The sequence below is a fragment of the Harpia harpyja genome, chromosome 2 (assembly GCF_026419915.1).
Source record: "Harpia harpyja isolate bHarHar1 chromosome 2, bHarHar1 primary haplotype, whole genome shotgun sequence".
NCBI classification, from domain to species: Eukaryota; Metazoa; Chordata; class Aves; order Accipitriformes; family Accipitridae; genus Harpia; species Harpia harpyja.
In genome coordinates this window covers 80,203,788-80,227,207 of record NC_068941.1, presented here as the reverse complement: position 1 = coordinate 80,227,207, position 23,420 = coordinate 80,203,788, and the positions used below count along the sequence as shown (strand labels likewise).

Sequence of the window (23,420 nt, the reverse complement as noted above, 5' to 3'; positions counted from 1 at the left end):
GAATAAAGTGTGTAGCTATTACTAGAAGCTTGCACAAAATGATGCGTGAGTAATGGTACCTTCCGTTTGTAACAAAGGACCAGCGTCAGAAAGAGAGCATGGCTTGGCTCTGATTTCACTTAGTGGGGCCCTTTCTGTTAGCTTCATTGTCAGCTCCATGCCGATTGTGAGACTCTGCTGGTGCACCTGGGGCGAAAATTTGTAGTGGGGTCTTTCTCTTGTAGTGCAAGAATGTAACTGCATAAGAAACAACTTGGAGATGTCTTTCTGTTCTTAATGATCATGGAGCTAACAGGCTCTACAGTGACTTCAGTGCTTGCTGTTGTGTATACCTGGTAATGCAACATCGATCTGTTCCTCACGTAACGTTTTAAAAAAATAAGAGTGGAAGGCACAGAACCACTTCAGTGAGCTAAAGGCAACCATATTGTAGATGCTAAGGCCAAAAAAAATCTTCAAGAGCATTTGATTTTCCTTCTTCTCACCGCTACAATAAAGATCCATTGGTTGCATTGTTTTGACAGCTTTCTCCCAGCAGCTTAATGCAAAATAGCATCTAATGTCCTTCCAGAGTTGTTTTGTACTGTCAAGAAAAGAAGAGAAATCTGCTTGGGACTAAATTCAAGTACTTAAATGGATTTTACAAGCCTACCAAACATTTCAGTTCAGAATACCAGTGTCCTCCCTGTGCGTCTGCAAATGAAAGTGCTTGAGGAGTCTACAGATGTGATGGGGAGTGCTATAAGCCACAGATCCAGAAAATAGGCATGGCAGCCTCAAAATCTGTTGAAAAGTCCGGTATGTTAGGTGGGCTCTTTAGCTCTTACAATGTGTACTTGCTTGCCTGGAGTTCAGCCACATCTCTTATTCACTTAGCTGGGTTGGGGAAGTTCCGAGGTTTGGTCTCTATTCTCAGGACCGTTTTATAGTAAGTAGCTAAAAGTAAGAAATGATCATGAATAGAGGAAGCAGAACCTGATACTCTGATGTCCTTTCCCCTCAGTTAAAGCCTGTAGTCATCAGACTGTAGAACTGGATTTATTTTTTTTCCGCTGCTTGCTCTTCTGCTTCCACTTTTTTTTTTTTTTTTTCTGTCTGCCTGATATTCTGGCTTTTCAGGTGGAGGAGAAAATGCCCCATCCAGGCATGCTTTAGCAAGTAGTCTAACTAGTCTACTCCCATACTGAAGGCCAACATGACCTAGTCAAATATTTGTTTTCTGTATTTACCTAGGGTGGGATACCCTTGTCCCCAGTGTTTGTCATTGGCTTCTTAGAAATCTCAGCTTACTGGTTCTTTTGGATAACCTCTCTGACACATTTAACTCTGCCTTTTCTGATATGTTTTCAACCTAAGTACGTAACACTGAAACAGTTTCACACCAAAGGCTAGGTCCTTAAGTCCTTTCTTGTTCTGTTCTTTGTAGTAAAAGCACACAGGATTTGAAGACCCATGATGAACTTCAAACTGTTGGATGGCATTGAGACTAATGTTAGAGTTAGTTCAAGAAAACTGACATCAGAGTATATTTGAATAAAAAGGTTCCATTTTTACTTATTCTTTTTTCTGAATGTAACTAGAAACAGACTGAAATAACTTCATCATAAATTAACTTCTAATGTTTGAATGTTGATGTGCCTGTTCTTAAAAGAAAAGTTTAGCCCAGGACTTGCTTTTGCGTTCCTCATTTCAAGGAAATCACTCTTAGCAGTACTGCAGTGTGGTTTGGTATCAGCAGCCAGCTGGTTAATGCTCTCCGTTTCCTTCACTTTGACTTTTCTGCAAGATGTGGAGAATTAATTTGAAGGATTTTTTGGGGGGGGTGGAGGGGTGTTGGTGTTAACTTTTATGACTATTTTTTAAAAATTCTTAAAAACTATAAAATACCTGTGTGTAGCTGCTTCTTGGACCTGTTAACACATTGCTGTTGCTAGAAACTTCAATGTGGGGAGGAGGAAGAAGGAACAACTCAGCTTGGAAGGACCTCAGTCATATAATAAGAACAGGGAGGAAATAGCAGAAGGAAGGATATACCTGAGTACAATAAAAGTAACTTACCTTCTGGTGAGCAGGAAGGTCCTGGAGGAAAATTGGGAAACCATGGTGCCTTGCAGTGTCTGCTGTGAGAACCTTTCTAGGGCCTTGGATCCTATCTTCTCTGCTTGTGCCTGTTTTATAACACTGGGGACTAAAACCTAATTTTTGTGATTAAGTTTTCTAGGCTGCCTAGAGAATTTAATTGAGTTTAAACTCTCCTGGTAGAAATTGCTAGTAATTTCCACACCTGCCTACACAGGCATCATCAGCAAAGGGCAAGCAGCTAGATCTAAATCCTAAGCTGATACACTGAAAGATCAATTGACTTGCATTTCTGTTTTTTCTAACACATATACAAGGGATAGGTTCTCTGCTGTTGCAACTAATCCCTCAATAAAACTGTATCACTTGCTTATTCTTTTCAGTATGGGTACTTCAAGTTGCCATCTTAGGCTGGAGAGACTAGTGCTTGGGTAGGTGTGTTGTGCTGTAGGCTCTTGGATTCCCATACTGAGCTACACTATTGATTTCCCTTACTGTCCCTTTTGGGGAAAGGAGAAGCAAACAGGATCCATTAGATTTCAGTCCTCCACTAAAAGCTTTTCAGTTCTAAACCATCATTCCTTTATCAGAAACTAATTAACTGGAACTTTATTAGTTTGCCTCTTACCAGCAAAGGTCTCTAGCCCTACACCTGAGGATAACAGACCCTTTATGTCTAGGTCTAACTTCCCATTGAGTTCATGCATGATTTCTTTTCTGTATACACAGTAGGATTTTTAGCCTAGTTCCATTAACAGTTGAAGAAAGAAAGGTGTCATAGTGATATATCAGACAGGAAAAAAATACTACTTAACAAACTAATTTTTTTGGTAACCTGTTTAAGATGACTGCAGAAGAAGTGTTAACTGCAAAGGTGCTTGGTGGAGCATGGCATTAATAATTCATATCTAATTTAAATGTAAGCCTGCAGCAATCTGAGATGAACTTCATTGGCACAGGATGCTGTCACATATGACATCCAGTATGAGATTATATACTAATGATTTCATTCAGAATAAAACATGCAAATATAAGGAGTAAGTAGTACTGGATACTGCAGATACTGGATACTTACTAAAATACAACTGTTGATTCCTTCATTATACAGAAAATTACATTGTATATACATGCATGGCGTAGAACTTTGGCGAAGAAACTGATTTTCTTTCTAGTCGCCTGCCTGATTAAGTCTCACAGTGTTACCTGGGGCATTTTTAAAATATAAATACTTAAATAACATTTACTAAGCACTCTTCCATTGTTTCGACAACTGTCAATCACTTTTGAGAGCTGTATAAAAATAAATCGGGACTTTCTGCACCATGTTTGTTTTATACGTTTTAAACTTCCTGGAATCTGTGAACACCCGTCTGTGCTACATACTTGACTGCTGAACCATGTTAGTTGTTTGGAAAACTTGTTTAAGGAAACAAGCTTTGTTTCTCAGTACTCATTTCTTAAAGTAAAATCTAAGTTTTAAACTGTTTTTAATTATTCTAAATTGCAGAACGATGGCCTCACAGGAGCAGGTCTGGCCAGTCCCAATGAAGGCAATTGGAGCACAAAACCTTTTGACAATGCCTGGAGGAGTGACCAAATCAGGGTATCTTCATAAAAAGGGAGGCACCCAGCTGCAGATCTTGAAGTGTAAGTTGAATGAGGTATTAACTAAATTAAATGTTTTAAATGCTTGCCTTTGGGGCCATTTTGGGGCCACATTTCATGTTAGCAGACTATTCAATGAAGCTGTTCTTTTGCTTACTTTGTCTGTACTGAATTACAGTTTTACTGGAATATATGTATGAAAGACCCATATTGAAACAATTTCCTTTAATTGTTTTGGAACTGTAAATCTTAGATGATAAATGTTGTGGTTGATTTTCTTTTACTTGGTTAAATCTCTTATCAAGTCCTTCACAAGTAAGATTTTAAAGACAGAAGCAGATACCTGGGATATGTATCAATTTCAAATATTCTTTTCTAAGAGAAATTGGTACTCAGCTTTTTTTGCAGTCCGTTATTCTGTAGTGGAAAAATGTCCCCATTTCCTACTGCTGTTGTGAAATGGAAATTTCTCACTGCCAACGTTAGGCTGTACTTAAAAACAGTAATTGCTTCTGGAATCAGAATCTATTTACATGGAGAAAACTTAAGATTTTGGGTTTGTTTATACGCTATTCATTTGCTATCCCTGTTTATAACTAAACTATACTAATATAGTTAAGGACAAAGATTACTGCCTTTGATAAAGTGGCCCCTTTAAAAAAAGAAAATAAAACATAATTTTATTGGCAGCTTTATGTACTTGAGGTGAAAGAAGAGAGGGAGATGCTGTCACAGTTTTGGGATGGACATAAATATGTATTTGTAGCCTGTGGCTACCCTCCTCCCATTTTGTTTTAAGTTGCATTCTTACATTAGCTTATTCGTCTAGTAAAGAAGCACAGGTGGAGGTCAGACCTGCAGTCTCTTAGGCTTCTTTTGAAGTTATCAGATCAGCTGCCTCTCAAATGAGGGAAGCACATACTACCCTTAGACCTGAAACTCTGTGAATGGACAGCTTTATCATGTGACTAATCATGAATGAGCTGTCACTTAACTAGTTTGTGCTTGTTTATAATGATTAATAAGATTACTAAAATCTTAAATGATAATTCTACCCAAGTTAAGAGGTTCTAGTTCATGTACTGCCTTTGGATTTATATTTTGCTCATTCTTTTTTGTTATCTTTCCAGGGCCATTGAGATTTGTGATTATCCATGAGGGATGTATTTACTATTTTAAGAGCAGCACATCTGCATCTCCACAGGGTGCATTTTCTTTGAATGGTTACAACAGGTGAGTGCCAAAGAACTTATTTAACATGCAAGCTCCTTTTACTTAATGCAGGGAACTATGGTTTTCACTTCCAACAAAGTTAAAGGCAACTACATCTGTTGTTTGGTTAAGCACTGATCTCAGATTCCAAGAGATGTATTTCTTCCAAATTGTATATATGATGTTTCCTGTGCTTTGCAAGTGTATAGCCTTCATCTTTTGTAATTTAACCACTAAAGCTATTAAAATTGCAGTGGGCTTACTCTTGTTACCGACTTAATGCAGACTTTGCACATGCAGGTAGATGCGGATTCTTTCCGACAAATGATCTTTGTTCTCTAGTGATTTCAATGATAGTCACAAAAATAGAAAGGAATCAGAAAGGAATATTTATGGAGTTACTGATTCAGTAACACTAATTAGTGTCAAAACTGAATCAACTATGGAGTGATAAATGAGAGAATGCATGTGCAAAATGTCTGACTCATTTCACTACACATTATAAATCTTAATATTTGCTTTTTAAGTTGAAGGCCAAAATAGGTGTCTTTTTCAAGTTAACCAGTACTATCAGAATATGAGCGCAGCATACATACAAGGCCTACTAATAGAAGTCTAACTTAACTTTAGGAATTTGCTGTTGTTGTAATTAATGCTAAGAAAGGAATAATGAGACACAATGTAGAGAAATATCACATTATTGGTCCTAACCACTGCAACTTTATTGTATTTGTAAACTTTAATGTTATTCTTGTACTGCATAATGTTCTCAGACTTTTGGAATAAGGAAATCTTTTATTAGAATGTGAGAGCTTTCTAACTGACTACAACAATGGCACGTTTTATGGGAATGGAGTTGTAAACATTGTAGCCAACTAAAACTTCAAGATTCATTTGTATAAGAAACCTATACTGTAACTTGGTCATGACACTAGCTTCTGTAATCACATTAATGTGAAAAATACAATGGAATTTGTAAATGCTAGGGACTGTGTTGTTACTTTTTAATAAATCTGCATTCTAGCAGCCTTGTAGAGACCTTGGTTGGAATTGGGACCAGGTCTTGGTTAGTGTTATGCACAGACACAAGCATTATTGAAAAATAATTTGAAATGAAAGAATTTGTTAGACTGGGTAGTTGCATAAGGTTGTGTGAAAACAAGTCACTCCAAGGCTTCCATGGACTTGTATTTTGCAGTCTTTCTTCAATAGCCTTAGTTTGTTAAGAGTGGACAGGAGATCAGAAAGTGCTGAGTTCACTAGTGACTCAAAATGTATAGTGATGCCTATTGCTAGTATCCCGCCCCAGCTGTACCATGGGCATTTCCCACATTAATATCCTTATTAGCCTTACATTAGTGAAATAACTTACAGTTCCTTTTGTGGCTTTGTTTTGGACTGGGCAGATGCAGAAAACTACAACCTCCAGCTTAAAAGTAGGGTTGGGGTTCTAAAAAAAGATGCAATCTCTAATTTTGAAATAATTTTGCAGTTGACATGGTTCTTAATGGCAGCTTGGGGGTGTTGATTAGATATGTTTTATTTCAAAATAAGGTTATCCTGATTAGGTACCTAACTAAAAACCAAATGTGCCTGAGAATCTTTTTTTCTACGTTTACAAACCACCTTCCCTAAATATTAAAGGACTTGCAGAAATACTGTATTATATGAGGAAATAGGTGAGTTAAAGTTTAAGAACAAGAAAGCAAGCCCCAATAATGATTGTAAAAAATTTAATCAGATTTCTTTATGGATATGCTAAATAAATCTTAGACATGTTACTTTTAGATTCCCCTCAGTCCTAGGATTTTAGTCTCCTCCTTTATTCCAAAGCCTTATAGTGAGCATTTACAACCAAATTTCTGTATGTGTAAGGAACTTCCTCATTTGAGACCCCTCTGGGGAAAAATTAAAAAGAAATAAACTTATGTAATGCAGTTTGTGAAAGAGGTTGAGTTATGCTTGTTTTAAAATAATAAAAAAAGTGCAAGAAACTGTTTATAAAGGAAAGGTGGAAAAATAACTAATATTAAAAGTTAACTTATCTTTTATTTTCACGGAAAAGCTGTGTTTTGATTTCTCCTCTGTACCTTTCTGAAATAAGGATCACAGGCACCATAAATGCTTCTTACCGTGGTGTGAAGCTTGTGAATTAATGCAGTTCATTAAAACTACTGAATTTCAATGTGGTCAAAACATCTATTTGTAAGTCTGGCTGGTGGTTTAGCTAGTGCTTGTTCTCCTGTCAGCGCTCTTGCATTGTCCTTCCTACCACTTTGATGGAGAAGTACTACAAATGCACATATGGGGATTTTTGTGGTGTTTTCCTGGGCTTGGGTGTTATTTTTCGTAAGGTAAAACTGGCCAGTAAAACTGCTTTCTATCAGACCTTTGACTTGCACAGCAGAATTAACTTTATAAATTAAGATTTTTATGTATTGTTTGTTCTGTTTGTCAGGGTTATGCGGGCAGCTGAGGAGACAACATCAAGCAATGTGTTTCCTTTCAAGTTAGTTCACATTAGCAAGAAGCACAGGACGTGGTTTTTTTCAGCTTCATCTGAAGATGAAAGAAAGGTAACTTTCTTCTTCTTTTGCAGTGTAATTTTCCTTGAAGCAGAAAGTGAATCTTGGACTTCCCTAAAATCTAATTGAAATGGACACGCAGCTGTCACTGAAATTTGTATACCTAGTTCTTTGGGCTCCTCTGAAAATCATGTCTGAAGTTTTAACTATTAAGTTAGCGTTAGTTCAAGTTGTAATTTAGGGAATGACTATAAGTGACATACTAGATGGCATGGTTTTCTCCATATTCCTCGTTTTATTTTTAGCCAAGGAACAAATATTTGTATGTTAAGCCTTTGATAAAGTATGAAAACTGTTAATTGAAATCTCTTACCCGTAAACACACTGTGAACAAGTGCCTGGCTTTAGAAATAACAGCTTGAAGTTTGCAAAATGAAAGTTTAGTATTTTAATATGTTCTTACAGTATTTTAGATAGTCAAAACATTTGACTGATAAGGCCTCTCAGTATAAAGTCATGGATAAATACTATTTCAATGTAGATTCTTTGCACAGTTACTCTGTTCTTACAGAGGACAAATGCTGTGCATCTTTGTTTAATGATTTAAAGATGGATGTGTTGAATGTTGTATTTTTATACTTATTTAGAGTTGGATGCTATCCTTGAGGAGGGAAATTGATCACTACCATGAGAAGAAAGAAACAATAACAGAATTCAGGTATAAACCCTTAATCTTTATTTGCTTTTTATCCCTTTTGCACTAGCTCTTGACAGTGGTGTTTTAGGCTCTTTCCACCTACAAGTGATTTACTGTGAAATAAAAACAGGTGCAGTAAGGCCCAAGAATGAAAGGCCTTCCTAATACATAGTTTAAAGAATACCAAGACAAAAATAAATCTTTTTACTAAGAGAACTTTAAATGTCAGCTTTGTGTAAAACAAATAAAAACTTTAAAAAGACAGCAGCACCATACCTGGCTGTTAACTGGTAAATAGGAATAGATTGCTTCTGCTTTTCCAGCATTCCTTTCCAGTGCTGCAGTCCTGCTAACAGACATTACTGTCCCAAGACCGATAACACGGTGATGCAGAAGGTACTCTGTCTTTTCTTTTGCAGTGACTCTGGTTCTGATGCAGACAGTTTCTATGGCTCAGTAGAACGTCCCATTGATATCAAGTATTCTCATCATTCAGCAGATAATGAAGGTGACAAATTTAGACACTGATAAATAAGATTTATTTATTTGCTTATTTATTTCTTCTGGATTCTGCAGGAATTATTCCAATAGCTTAAGCAAACTGATCCAGTTTGCAACAGAAGCAGATATTCTGTGCCATAAACCACTAGTAAAAATAAATGGTAACTAAAGAAATTCAGATCTTTCAAGGTGGTGTCTGACACCCTAATAATACTATTTAAAATTTTTATTAAGACTGCATGTTGGAGAGTTTGTAGATCTAGCAAAAAGATAAAACTTTTGAGTATGTCCATAGGTCATAGTGTAGAAATACAAAGTGATCTTTATTATGATAATTGAATATTATTGACAGTAATTGAATACAATTATAATAATAGGATATTAGTCCCTTAAAAGTATGTTCTGAAAACATGCGGAGACAATGCAGTAAAACATTGTGGAGCTAGTTACCTCCTATCTAGATGGTGAAATTAATTCACCTGTCCTGCAAAACAAGCAGTCACCCACACTGGGATGTTGTGGCATTTGTGTTATAGTCTGTTTAGTATGAAACAGAATTGATCATCTCTCCGGTTCAGGAAGATCTTACATTAGGCATAGGATGGGCCTAGGTCAAATGCATAGGATAACATTCTTCAGTAACTTTCAAACTGAGTGACTTTTTGAAGTAAGGTTCTCAAAATCTCATTCTTAACATAGCCTTTTTTATTCACAGTTTGATACCTGTTCATTGCTGTAGTTGTTTCACAGTAAACAGTTCCGGCTGAGTGTGTTTATTTTTTAATTAGAAGTGAAGACGTTACAGAAAGCCTGTCAGATAGGCATTCACAGCATATTTCAGCAACTGACCTCCTAGTCGAGAAACGTGTTAGTAAAATCCAACATGAGAAGCCTCACCTCAAGGTTCAACATAATTCCTTTACTACGCCTTTTCCCATCTGCCCTTTCAGATTTCTACGGGCAGGGTTGATTGGAGCAAGTACTCTCATTTCCTGCAAGGAAATTCCTGACTATTTTTCCTGACTAGGACAAAAAGGCAGGAGTGAGTCTTTTTAGGAAATCCGGTTCAATTGTTGCAAAGCAGAGAAAAACAGACTCATCAGCATTTCGTGTAGGATTGTAGTTTAGTACTTCTGTGTTTATGGGAGGGCAGGGTTGTATGCAATACAAATTATGTTAAGAAGCCTAGCAGGAGTTCAAATTAGGAAAATTAGAAGAGCTAACTGATTTTTATCAGATACTCTTACCTTTTTCTTTTTGCGGGTTTTTTTGTGCATTTCTTTGGGGAAATACTGCATATTGTCCTTGAGACTCTATCGTAGTCAATGATGAGAAATTACTGCCTAGAAGTAGCATGTTTTTCATGTCTTGATTATTGTGACTTACAGTTAAAGGCAACATTGAAACCATTTAAGCCATTTCTTATGGTGCATTTTTTTGTTACCAGAGCAAGGCAAAAGAATTAATTGTTTTGTAGATCACTAGGCTTGCTTAGGCTTCCATATTGCAAAATCATAAATGTTTCTGTGTTAGTGTTAGGTTTTGGGGATTTTTTTTTTTTCCGACTGGTTTCGCCAGTACATCCATGTAGTTGTGTCTCTGCAACCAATTTCAGTTTTTCTCAGGAAGGCTATAACACTAGAAAGTGTCACCAGAAAGAAAATTTAAACTTGAAAGATGGAAAAAAATTAATGTGCAGTGTAGTTCATCTCCCACTGTTTTAAGTGATGGCTTTCTTAATTGACATCAAAATTTAAGGAAACACCTATTCTAAATAGCAGAGTGGTGGACAAAAATATATAATAAATAAATTTTTTTCAAGTCTTTTAAAAAAAAAATTCAACTGAAAAATACTTGTTTATCAAAAAGCAGTAAGTACTCAATACTCTTTCTTGGTTCCAGGAGTACTTATCAGAGTCTGACACGTTGATTTTTATCTGCAGATTACGACCAGGAGGAAGAGGATGAGTCTTACTTGCAGCCAGACACTTCTGACATAGTGAAAGATGGTATGTGATTTCTTTCACTCCCTTCACAAAAGGCCCCATGAAAGGCCCCCAATGAAGACAATATTCATGTAGAATGCCAGATTACTATTTTGGCTTCATCGTATCTAAAGCATTGCAGGTGGTAAAATAACTGAAGTAATGCACAGGTATCTGATCTTGAGAGGTATTTAGGGTCAAAAGTTCCTAGAAACAGCAGTAACGATTTACAGAAAGTGTTACATGCCTTTAAGGGCATGTTTTCTTGTAGGCCTCCTGCCCTGGAAGGACCTGTATCTGGTCATCAGTCTGGAGGAGTGTTAATGCTTTTAATGTAGTCTCTTTATTTTTAGCAAAGGGAAACCTCTTTGCTAAGTTATCATAAGCTATGCCTGAATAAAAATTGCAGGAGTTTACTACACATAGCATTCAGAATTGTGCTGCAAGTTACATGTTTATTGAGCATTTTGAGTACTATCAGACCAGATGCCAGTGAAATATCTTAAATCACATAGAAAATAAATTTGAAAAGTCTCGTTTCTTGAAATACTGTATTGCCCCTCAGTGTGTCATGTCTTTTGGATGTTTTCTTTCTGTAGATATGGTCCTGCCCCCAGCCTACCCGCCTCCACCGGTTCCTCATGTCAGAAAAGCTAACTACTCAGAATCAAGGGCAAATTCCTTTGCTGGCAAATCTACTGTGCCAGTACCACCACCGCCTCCTAAAAGAAGCTTACCTGATATCAAACCAGAGGATCTCTTAAACATGAGAGAACCCCTGTTACAGTGCCGAGCTGAACCTAATCTAAAGATTCAATCTTCAAGCCGGAGACTAAGTGAACAGCTGCCCCCTGTACCCACTCTACCTCTTTTCAAAAAGCCGGTGTATGTCAAAGAATCTTGCTCATTGCCTCCAGAGCTTTTGCCTCTAGCTCAAGTTGTTTCTACTCCAGAAGGATGTGAGAAGCTAAAAACCTTAAACCTTTCACCGCGAACTCCTCCTCCGCTACCAAGCAGTAAACCCAAGCTGTCACAGTTTACTGAAAAAACAGTAGAGCCCAAAGTGCCAAGAGAACATGGTAAACCTGGACTGTTTGTACCACCAGTGCTCCCAAAGCCACCTGTGCCAAGCCACCAGCCCCCTGGAATCAAGCCTAGACCAGAGAAGTCTTCATGTTCCCAGTTACAGTAAGTACAAAAATACAACGCACCATTAAATTTTTCCATTGTGTTATTAGTTAACTAGTTCACAAACATATTTCTCAGATTCACATCAACATCTGTTTCTCTTCCCTGTACCATCCCTCTCTTCCTCACAGTGGTGTGCTTTTTTGCCTCTCTATTTGTTATTTGAAACTTTTGCAATGAGTTTAGCTTCTGAAATAGTTCAGAAAGAAATAGAAATAGTAGCTAAACCAAACTTTAAAAAAAATTACACCAAAATTTTGTAGTTCATTTGTTTTCAGTCGTGTCTTAAAGACTTAATAGCCTTTGCTTGCAGTGAATAAGAAGCCTTTGTCAGAACCTCAATGAACTGCAAAAACAATTTTAGGCTTCTGTGGAGATAGGAAATGTGTTTCATTTTATATTCAGATCAGCTTTAGTAAGGGTTGTGGAACTAGTTATGGTGGCGAGTCAGATGAAAGTATTTTTGTCCATTGGATTGTTTAGCAGCTCTGAAGAACAAGTAATAAACTCTTTAAAGACAGTACAGGGAAGACACTGATATACTGGAGTGAGACCAGTGGAAGGCCACCAATATGTTTGGGCTATAGCACATGGTATGTGAGAAGAGGCTAAGAGAATTGGATTTAGGAAGGCTAGTGGGAGATCACTGCTGTCTACAACTACTTAACAGGTAGGTATGGAGAAGACAGAGCAAGGCCTTAGTGGTCTGCAGTGGTAGAATAAGAGGCAACAGGCAGAAGTCACAACCTAGGAAATTACAGCTAGGTATTGGGAAAAACTTTTCATCACGTGGATGGTGAAACACCAGAACAGGTTTCTGCAGAGAGGCTGTGGAATCTCCATCCTTGGAGATACTCAAAACTTGACTGGACACGGTTTCCTGACCTGGTTGGACCTGCTTTCTGCAGGAGCTTGGACTAAATGATCTCTAGAGGTCCCTGCTACCTGAATTGATCTGTTCTGGGGGCTAAACTGAAACTTGTTCTGCAGTTCCAGTTTTATTATCCCTTCAGTGTTTTGTGTATATTTGTTCTGTTTTCCTGAGGAGATGTCCTTCAGTTTTTGTTCTGTTTCTGCCAGGAGATCACCACCAGATGGACAGAGTTTTAGAAGCTTTTCATTTGAAAAACCAGCACTACCCTCTAAGCCAAACCAACCTGATGATGATTCTGATGATGACTATGAAAAAGTAAGATCAAACAGATGATCGATTCTCAAAGAGTATTTTTTGTTGCTTATGTGTACTCTTGGGAATGTTTTAAATGCATTATTTCAGGAAAAAATAACTTTCTGAAAACACAGTGCTGTGTGATTTTTTTTTTTTTTTTTTTTCGGGGGGGGTGTTTGGGTTTTTTTTAGCTTTAAAGAATGCCTTGATAAATTCTGGATTTTAATATTGGATGTAAAGGAGGAAGAAGCATAAAGGAAAGATTAAATCACCATTAATAATTTCAGATACTGATGGCTGTAGCTTATTTGCATAACAAGTTGCTAGCATTTTGAGTTGTCATTGACTTACATGGTGACTTATTTTCCTTTTTTTTTTTTTTTTTTTTACAGGTTGGGCTCCCTGCTTCAATATTTCTTAATACTTCTGAATCCTTTGAAGTTGAAAGGTAGAATGTGACTTTAAAATAGTTGCTTAGAAGTCCTACAAAAACCTGCACTGAACAGTAGTCCAAAGATCATTTTGATAGGTACAATTTGTGTTTATAACCACAATAAAAGTATATAAATTACTTTAAGATGGAAATCACTTTTTAGGGGAGTTAGTTCAGTGCTCATGTATCAAATGAAAATACATACTACTTGCAAAGTGATTTTCCTCTATCTAGGGAAGGTTGTTCTGCCGGGATGCTAGATGGGACAGAAAGCCAGATCTTCTGTGCTGTATTGCTGGTTCAGATGCTAGAACAGTGAAATTCCTTCAGCTATAATGTACTATGAATTACTACAACCAAAATAGAGATTTATAATAAGAATTTTAAGAATCTAGGCATTTTACTTATCTGAGTCAGAAAATGCTAATATATGTAATTGCTGTATTATTTTTAGGACATTTAAAGCTAGTAGCCCACGGGGCCGACCGCAAAATGGATTGTACTGTATTAGGAACTCATCTACTAAGCCTGGAAAGGTAACTTGCAATTGCTGAATCTACCCCCAAAAACCTTTTTGATTTAGAGATACTTATCTTATGTATGACAAAGTATTTAACAATTTAGATGTGCTCTTTCCTTAAAGCAAGAAAATCTGAGACAATCACTATTATAATTTCGGGGGGGGGGGGGTATTTATTTATTTTAGGCTGGATTGTAACTAACTCCTTAATAATACATTGACTTAGAGTTTATTAGCATAGACTGAATATGTCGCATTTTTCTTCTTCAAGGTATTGGTTGTATGGGATGAATCTGCAGAAAAAGTGAGAAACTACAGAATCTTTGAAAAGGTTAGTAGCTGTACTATGTGTGCCTGTGTATATATGTGCATGTATATATGTATGAATTTCATGTATTTATATGCGTATAAAGAGTGCATGTGCATAGGGATATACCAGAACTAAAAAGTTAAAGTCTAAACTTCTCCCCATTCCTAAAAGTAAAAATAAGCTGATTTATAAATATCTGGTCTAGGATGAGAGTCTCAGTACTCGGATATGGGCTTTCTAGTTGCTGTATCATGCAAAAGACAAACTAGCTGTAAATGTTCACATCTAAATTTCAGCTCCAACCAAATCCTAAAGGAAGGAATATTAAATTCCTGAGTTTAATTTGGATTGTCTGTGTAAGTGACTAGTTTGCAAAGCAGTAGCTTGTTTGAAAGAACTTTTTAGTTCTGATGATGTTTGGGGTTTTTTTTTTAAATATTGAGTTGGAAAAATTACTGTCAATTATAACACATGTTTTTGTTCTACAACAGGATTGCAAGTTTTATCTGGATTCAGACATCATGTTTTTGAACATGGGAAGTTTGGTCGAGTACTATAGCATTCATGTCTTACCTAGTCATGACAGCCTTATTCTTCGGTGTCCTTATGGTTACTCTAAACCAAGGTGACATGACTGGCATAATTCACTGATGCTTAGGACAAATGGGTTCCCTACTGCCCTTGAATTAAATGTGGACTCCTGCCACTGTTGGACATCCCATTGTTTGCACACAGAAACTGACTCTGTTTCAGCCATTTATTCTCACATTCATTGTATATAAACTCCATTTAATGAACTCTTGGTAAAACCTTACAATCCAGATCAGTGGATTTTATGGTCTTGTTTTAAAAAGATCTGAACTGATTATGCTGTGAAAGCTGTCCATGATACCTACACCTTTTATAAAACTGCTGCTATTACTAATCTCCTTGGAATGTGGAAGATGGACACGAACAAAGTAGTGGTCTGAATACAACCAATACAGAAACGGGAAATTTCTGAAAGTGTATCAGAATTCACTTGTGACAGGGAATACTAATACTCTGACTTGAAGGTATTACTCCTTAAGTCAGCACTGGTGCTCAACTGAGAGTTTTTGTATTACTTGTATAGTTGACGTGTAAATAATGAAGACTTCTGTGCAAATAATTTGGTTTACTATAGGTTAAGATGATCAGAAAATGTGGCTTTTTTTTAAGCCACCTCATACGTAAATGTAGCTTCTGATTACAATGTCTGCAGTAATCAATATCAGGGTACTATCCAACTGATATGGTTGTGGCATCCCACGTGTTACTTAATGATGTGCATTTCAGAGAGACGTGGAATAATATTGATTTGGCTTTCACGGGAGCCTGATTCCTTAGTTCTAAACTGGAAGGGTAGGTGCCACTAGTATTTTTAATGGGTATGAGAAAAGAGAAAGGACTACTTAGGATTAAGGGGGAAGGGAGGGAATCTTTTGAATGCCCCAAATTCTGACTAGCAGTTTTCTCTCACATTGCTGTAATCAAAGGTTCTTTAAAACAAAACACACACACAAAAAACTGAAACCATGAGTGTGATGCTACTATCAACTCTGTAAATCTTTGTGGTCAGTCTCTTAGGATCAGGTTGTCAGCCCGTTGCATTTTGTTTTGTTCTAGGGCAAAACACACTGGCCTAGGCTACTTCTTGTAGATCACCAAGAATTTTTCCATTATTAAAATTGCCACTCGGTTTGTAGTTGCATGCAAAATAAAATCTGTTTTTAACATACTATCAGTGGTAGGCATTACCAGGGTGCTTGTAATATTTGTTCCCTAATATTTTGGGGACAGGTATCCTAAAACCAAGGGCTTGATATTTATGCTAAATATCCTAAATTTTAATAAAGAGGAGAAATTTATTTTAATGACCTGTTAAGTAAATTTGTTGATTCAAAAATACTGTTACAATGGTCTCCTACTCTAATAATGTTTACAAGACCTGCAATAATAATAAAAAAAACCCCAAAATCCTGTCGCTCCTGACAGAAGGTATCTAGTTTCTATCAGTCTGAATCTGTATCCATAAACTTAACTCTTTTTTCTGTTACCTTTTCAAAGTTTATATGTGTCAGTTTTAATCTTGTTACAGTTAGATGGTCACAACTTTAAAAACATGAGCAAAACCATTACAGAATAAGAATTTTCTGTTAATGAAAACAATAAACCAGGATTTAATCCCTAAGGGATTTTCTTTAATAGAGATGTACTATTAGGACCATACATAGGAATTGAGGCAAGAAGCTCTGCCTTTATCTTTTGCAAGAGACACAGACATACACAATATCAGTCTTTTGATCTCTGTTCTCACTGTAATAGGTTTTATGTGCGTAAAAAATGTGATACTTAAATTTCAGATTCTGTTGAATATTGGATATTTTAAGTTTCTAATTCCTTATTTTAAATGAGTATCCCTGTGGTTTACTACCCTGATATGATCCACTCTGTAAAGAAGGCTCAGCCAACAAAGTATTTGAAAAATATTTTTGGCATATAGATATATGTATATCAGAGCAAGTTCCAGTTTCTTGCAGTATTTACACATACTGTTTACAGAGTAAATTTTTCTCTGGGAATAATTGACTTCATTGTGTCAGGACAGTCGTACTTACAGTATGCTATCTTTGGGGCCCTATTCAGATATTTCTTTTTTTTTTTTTTTTTTTTTTGCAACCATATGCTCTTTTTTAAACTGTAAAAATACTTACATAATCCAATACATATAAAACATAACACTGTCTACCTGTGTAATACAAGATTTGCAAATATGTACATTTCTGTGTTGATTTCCTTTTTTATGTAAATGTATATATTTCTGATGTGGATAAACTTTCAATGCCAATTCACTTAATTTTGTGTAGGCATCTTTTAACTTCATGGGTGTGTGTTTTAATGCTTTTGTTTGTAGTTGTGTTAAATAGTGCTTGATTCTTCTAACCGTGAAGTTAGAAAATAGGTGGAAATTACCTATTTTCCATTTACTTCAAAGTTTCTTGAGTGCCGGGTGGAGGACTGAAGCATTCATTTTATCTATGGACACAAATGCAAGTACGACCGTAATAAAAAGAGCACCTCGGAGAAACAGGAATGTTTGAGCAAGAAAGACAAGTCTCCAAAGGTGTTCTTCAGGAGCTTGCTTGGTTCTGTCACCACAAATCAGCCTCTTGTGTATACAACCTACTGCAAGCTCCTTAGCTTTAAAATAGTTTGTGGTGAAGTGCAAAGGCAGTATCTGGTATGCCAAAAAAAATGCAGGTTGTGAGTTTGGTAATATCCAAGTCAAAATAACTGATAATAATTTTGGAAGAAGTCTTGCCTTTTCTGTCTAAACTTACAAGATAGTGTTAGAGGTGATAGGTGTGGGGGGGATTGCTCTTCTAGGGAAAAAAAATTAGAGGGCTTTTGAAAATAAAATTTTCAACAATGGACTGTTAAGTAGTGTATCATAAAAAGTGAACCGATATCCGGACAATTCTTCAATGATAGTGAAGGTGCTTGGTGCTTTGTGTCAGCAGTCAAGTAGTCCCTAGTTCAGAACTTCAGTTTTTACAAGAATGTAAATAAGCAGTGAGAGTATTCAGGGCTTCTGGTGCTTCATGATGTCTGAAGTTTTAACTGTGATTATTTTGAATGTGGAGACATCTGCCGGTCAGCCTGTTCCACTCAGGGTTCCAAGCAACAGCAGTACAGCCGCCAAGTGTCTGCATAGAAGTCATTTGGGTAGAAATCAATCCGAAGTGAATTCGGATAGAAGCTAGAGATTAAAGCTTAACTTTAAAGGTGGAAACTTAATGGGCCAGGTCTTTGAAACTTAAGACGTCTTTTGGCTCATCTTTCTCATGTAAGTAGCAATGTTGTTTAGCAGAATCACTCATCTGAATGTCTTTTAACCTACGTGGCAATGAAATGAATTGAATTTTATATTTCTGTTTTTAAATTATTCTTAAACTTTGAGGTAGAATTTACATAATGGACGTCTGAGCACCACCTAAATTATCTGCATCGTGAAGCATTAAAGAGTTGTTCTGAACATTAAATACTTCACCTAGCTGCAAGCAAATCACATGATGTTGCAATAGTTTCTATCTTACTAAACAGTCAACTCCTTGAAGTCAAGGAGGTTTGTTTTCTAGCAATGGGACTGCTTGAGATGATCATGATTACAACCTCTTAAATGGGAGAGCTCATAGTTCTTCTACTATAAATACTCCAAGTACCAAAATACCAAATAACAAATGCTACTAAAACTTTCAGAGTAGATAGCATTTGAGCTCACTTTAAAACTGGGTGAAGTGATTAAGTTCAGTTGGTTTAGGGTACATAGTAAGTCTTGTAGCATAGCCAACCCCCAAATCTATTCCTTCAGGACTTCCATTCCCGTATCTTAATTACAGGACAGTCATTACTACCCGTCACCTGTACCTTCTTCCGTACAGCATCTAGTTACCAGGGAAGTGGGTAATCCAACCTCTCGTGTTCATGACATGGCCCTGATGGGCATGTAATCTTAGAGATATCAGAGTCATTTTTAACGTCATTTTACTCGCACATCTCTACTGGAGTTGGTTTGCATAGAAATGACAGTAATAATAACTGCCTGCAGGATCAGATTTCTGGATATATAAAACCAGGGAAAAACATCTAACCCTTCTTTGACTTGCCACTTTTTCTGCCTTTTAACAACCACTTTATAGTAACTCCCTCTGTGTGCTATCTTGACACAGTTGGTTCTTGTATTGGGAGGCTGATGTGCACTTAAATTCTGACCTTGAAAGCTTTTGCATGGACAGAGTTTTGCACCTGTACTGAAGGCCAGTGAGGTGAAAGGTCTGCCACAGCAGCACAGAAAAAAGAAGTCTATTCCATGTAAACTTATTAAAGGGTTTTATTACAGGATGAATAAGGAAAGATGTACCAGGTGTGGCCTCACATGCTGTCTGGTTTAGGCTTCAGTGATTACGTTGTGCTTTAATTTACACTGTGCTAATGTTCATGCTTATTTATTTTTCCCAGTAAATTCTAGCCACACCCTAACCACGGGAGTACTGCTGAAAATTTACCTTCTTAAAATTAAATGTTATTTAAAGGAATTCAAAATTTTATATTCTAATATTACAAAGCTTCTCCCAAGATTAATTAATTTTCTCCTATATATAATAATAATAATAATTCAAATATTAAATACTTTAAAATATTTTTCTTATGCTTCTCAGCCCTTCGCATTACTTTGAACTTGCCCTGGTATCTTTTTTTCTTTTTCCTCTCTTTGTTTTTCTCTCCTGGGTCTGTTTTTAGTTCTAAGTTAGTTCAAAAGTTCTAACTTTGGTTAGAAAAGTTTGGCACTTTTCCTTCTCCTACTACTAAGGATGAAGATGTCATTAGAGAGCCGCTAAAAACAATCTCCACAGCTCTAGTGACATTGGAATTTGTATAGAAGCAACTTGTAGAGAACATACAGGTGGAAGGCACATGATGCTTAGGAAGTCATGAATGTTGCAATTAAAAGAATCAGCTTTACTTGGAAAAGGAGTTTGGAAAAACAAATCCAAACCTCCACAAAGAGTGTTGTAATGTTAAGAGAGGAGGTTGGTTGCTTGAGTTCCTTTTGGCTAAAGCGATCATTGCACCTTTGGTTGTGCTTAATTGAAACTGTTATTAACCAGCTTGAACCATGAAGCTAGATTTACATTTAATCTCAATCGCGTATAAAAATTTCCCTGTGCCCCTCTGAGCACAAAGTCAGTATTTTTCAAACTTAATGCCAAAGTGGCCTCTTCGTTTACTAGATTGTGTGAAATCTGGCAACATTTAGTGTTGGCCTGTTCAGCTGCTCTGCCCTTTCCCCACCTGCTGCTTCAGTTCTCTCCATTTTTATTTTTTTCAGCTCAAATAAACCTCAGATATGTTTTTGTTTGGTTGTGGAGGGAGATGAAAGTAGACCAGAATACTCCCCCCCCCCCCCCCCCCAGTTGATCCATCTAATATTTCTCAGATATATATACATTAAAGATTGTTTCTACATACTATTTTTCAAATCATTGGGAAAGTTCTTCCTTACATAAGTGCATAAAATTCAAAAAAGCAGCTCACTCCTGCGAAGAATATGACTGCATCTGGGACAAAAATAAAGTTTCTAATAGTACAGTATGGTAGCAACTCCTGCCCAGTCAATAGACTGTAAGGATAGAATGGTTCTGGCAGGCCAAGAGGGAAAGATCTATTTTGATACTCTCATTGCCAGTTTAGGTAAGAAAACTGACCTGGAACTGCTTATGTGGAATGAGTGCACCCCATATAAAGGAAAAGATAAATGTCCTGATGCCAGATTCATGACATCTACCTAGTACTGTGCTTCTCACAGGTAGCTGTAAGCGGTTTGATCATCAAGGAGTGCTAATGCCAGGTAGGGAGGTCAGTTGGGTAAAAATAATTGTACAGCATTATTTTTCTGACACCTAGTAAAGACAAACTAAAATAATTTGTAAATGAATACATTTGCATGGACTTTTTTATTTGAGACACTATGATGGAAGTTGACTCCAGTGCTGCTGATGCTTGAGCCTGCTAAGGAAAACAACTTACTGTGGATGAGTCAGCAAGTGGAACCTCTATACTGCCTGAACAGTACCACGTTCTGACACCTCTTGTGGGAACGTTGTGCTCTCTGTAAGTATGTGGTAGTATTTTTCTGTTTTTTGAAGGGCGAGTCCATTTCCAGTACATGTGCAGATGTGCATATGGCAAGTGCAAGCCTACTGGCAACAAGCTTGTCTTTGTCGTTTTCCCAGACCCCTCACCAGCAGTGCAAAGATCTTGAAGGAGTCAAATACTACAGGCTGAAAAATACTGTGTGGTTCATACTGTACCTTCTGTTGTAGCTGTCATGCTGTCAACCCAGCTGGTAAGAGTTAACAAAGACAGACAAGTTCTTCATGCCTTAAATAATGCAGAAGTTTTTTTTTCAGGTTGTCTTTGATGCCTTATTTCTGCAGCACAGCATACTGCTGTAGTACATGTCAGTACGTATGTGCCGTATTTTATGTTTCTACCCGTGTAATCCGACCTTTGCACCAGCACTGCTGTTCCTGCCGCTGGGTAGAGGCAGTTCAGGAACCTGGCCAAGCAAGATGAACACCATCATGCACCAGTTTTAGCAGTCTGGGGCTGCAAAGTGAGGTGGTCGAGTCCCTGATTCAGCAGAAAGCTGGCCTTGCCTCCTCCCTCACACCCCAATTTTGCTATCAGATTAGCCACGTGAAACAGTATCTTCTCTGGCCTCATGGTTATGGGATATGATGCAAGGGGTGGGGGGAAGGTTGAAGGGGACAGTGGGAACCTGCGTCCTTGGGCAGGTCACAGAGTAGGACAGCAGAAGAGAGGGGTAAAGGAGCGGCACTCTTCTGCAGCCTTTCACTGTTAGAGTGAACAGGTGCAATGATAAAACACATCCTTTGATCAGCCTAAGGTTCTTGTGACACCATGCCCAGTGGTCACACAAACACTTCAAGCCAGCACTGCTAGTCAAAGAGATGACCCTGCCCTCCCCCTGTCCCTGGGCACTGCTGCTGTCCTCTACATCCCCCTCCTTCTTGGCACTGCTGGTCTTGCAGCCATGCACTGAGCTGGAGAGGAAGCCCATTCATTTTAAAACAAAGCAGTATTTTTTTGCTGAGTTAGTTTTAATGTGGATCTGTTCTCCCATTTACTTTACCAGACAAGGAGAGAGCGAGCTTTATGTGTTGAATGCCATGGTGAGGAAAGGAAAGAGAGGTAAGTGAGGTGCCAAGATGAAGGAGAGTTTTGTCAGAGAGTCATCTACACACCAAGGGGAAGACAGTGGGTGAGGCAGGTGGCTGGACCCTGCAGGTGCGGAGCACCTGCAAGTCTCATTGAGTAGACTTTGAACAAGGACAGAAGTATGCTGTCTTGTATGTAAACATCCACTGGATTTAACAGGGTTCAGCACTAGCCAGGTGAAGTGACTTAATGTTTTAGGCTTACAGCAACAGTTCTTGCAAAAAAAAGCTCAGACATGATTTGCTAATTACTAGTAAGTACACCAACACATGTCCTATCATGGGATGTTTTTGATGAGGCAGGTCTATGTCCAGCACTGTCGTCTTGTCAGATGTGCCATAATCATTCTGTGTCATCACTTGACAACTAAACCACCATTTTTGATGGTTGAATTCACATTCAAGTTTACATATATCTCTGTGGCCTGTTTTTCCATTCTGAACAGTGAACAAACGAGGATTAATTGCCAGAAAGCATGAACTAGGTAACTGGAGTGTGTTTTCTTGGTGGAGGTGGTTGGAGCAGGCTAGATTCCTCCCATACTCTAACGGAGAGATGTTTATGGCTCCTGAAGGCACCCATCGGGTTCTGCTAGCAGGAGTCTATTTTTCTTCTGATCGTATGGCTAACTTGGGGATAGGGGGGTACAGATAACAGAGGAGAAGAGTTCAGTGTTTCTGAAAGCGTGTTCCCAGACTCCCAACTCTTCCTTCGACCTGAGGCAGGCACTATTCTATACAACAGTTTCCAAAAAGAAGTGTAAAGCAGCATTCATAAAATGATACAGAAATTATAGTAAAAATGTACAGAAAATAAAGATAGCTAACAGAACAAGTTAACTTTACAGTTGGTGCTTTATTTGCAGTGACTAACAAACTGTGGGGCTATACTAGCCACACAGCTCTTCAAAAGGTTTAGAAGATCTAAAGGGCTGATTTATAAAGATCTAATCAGGCCTCCTATATACAAGCTATACAATATATCTGCAAGCTTCCTGAATCAAGTATACAACTTCTCATTAGACTGGAATTTAACATCCGGATGATATTCGACTGACTTAGAGACATCTGTCAAAATTGAAGGTATTTAACCCCCACCAACGCAGTTCTCAAGCTTGACTACTCTCGCTGGGTATCTGCACTTCTACATCGACCTTGACTCGCTTTGAGCTTCCAGCGATTAGATATCGTCACTACCGTGCGTTAAAGAACACTTCATCGTAACGCTTCCTTGGCAATTACCTGATTTCTGCCCCTCTCCCTCAGCCTGCTCCAAGATAAGCTTCCCAGACGGCGCGCTGCTCCTTTCCGAAGGGAGCCTGCTCCACGAGAACCCGCCTTCCCTGTGTCGGGGGGGGCTCTTCTCAGCCTCTG

The 23,420-nt window shown here is 37.7% G+C and overlaps 1 protein-coding gene across 4 annotated transcripts in view; it reads left to right on the top strand.

The window, feature by feature from the left end:
* SH3BP2 (SH3 domain binding protein 2) overlaps nucleotides 1-17,022 on the top strand; it is a 40,626-nt gene extending 23,604 nt beyond the window's left edge. For 2 of the 4 annotated variants that reach the window (XM_052780633.1, XM_052780630.1), the window contains exons 2-13: nucleotides 3,587-3,726; nucleotides 4,815-4,917; nucleotides 7,355-7,472; nucleotides 8,069-8,139; nucleotides 8,538-8,626; nucleotides 10,563-10,628; nucleotides 11,204-11,792; nucleotides 12,873-12,981; nucleotides 13,353-13,408; nucleotides 13,848-13,929; nucleotides 14,185-14,244; nucleotides 14,715-17,022. In XM_052780633.1, coding sequence (XP_052636593.1) covers nucleotides 3,591-3,726; nucleotides 4,815-4,917; nucleotides 7,355-7,472; nucleotides 8,069-8,139; nucleotides 8,538-8,626; nucleotides 10,563-10,628; nucleotides 11,204-11,792; nucleotides 12,873-12,981; nucleotides 13,353-13,408; nucleotides 13,848-13,929; nucleotides 14,185-14,244; nucleotides 14,715-14,852 — 1,617 coding nt within the window. In that variant the 5' untranslated portion in view covers nucleotides 3,587-3,590 and the 3' untranslated portion in view covers nucleotides 14,853-17,022. Of the gene's footprint in view, nucleotides 1-3,184; nucleotides 3,479-3,586; nucleotides 3,727-4,814; nucleotides 4,918-7,354; nucleotides 7,473-8,068; nucleotides 8,140-8,537; nucleotides 8,627-10,562; nucleotides 10,629-11,203; nucleotides 11,793-12,872; nucleotides 12,982-13,352; nucleotides 13,409-13,847; nucleotides 13,930-14,184; nucleotides 14,245-14,714 lie in introns of those variants that run through there. The other 2 variants (XM_052780634.1, XM_052780631.1) reach the window with 2 other exon arrangements.
* Nucleotides 17,023-23,420: the final 6,398 nt, after the last annotated feature.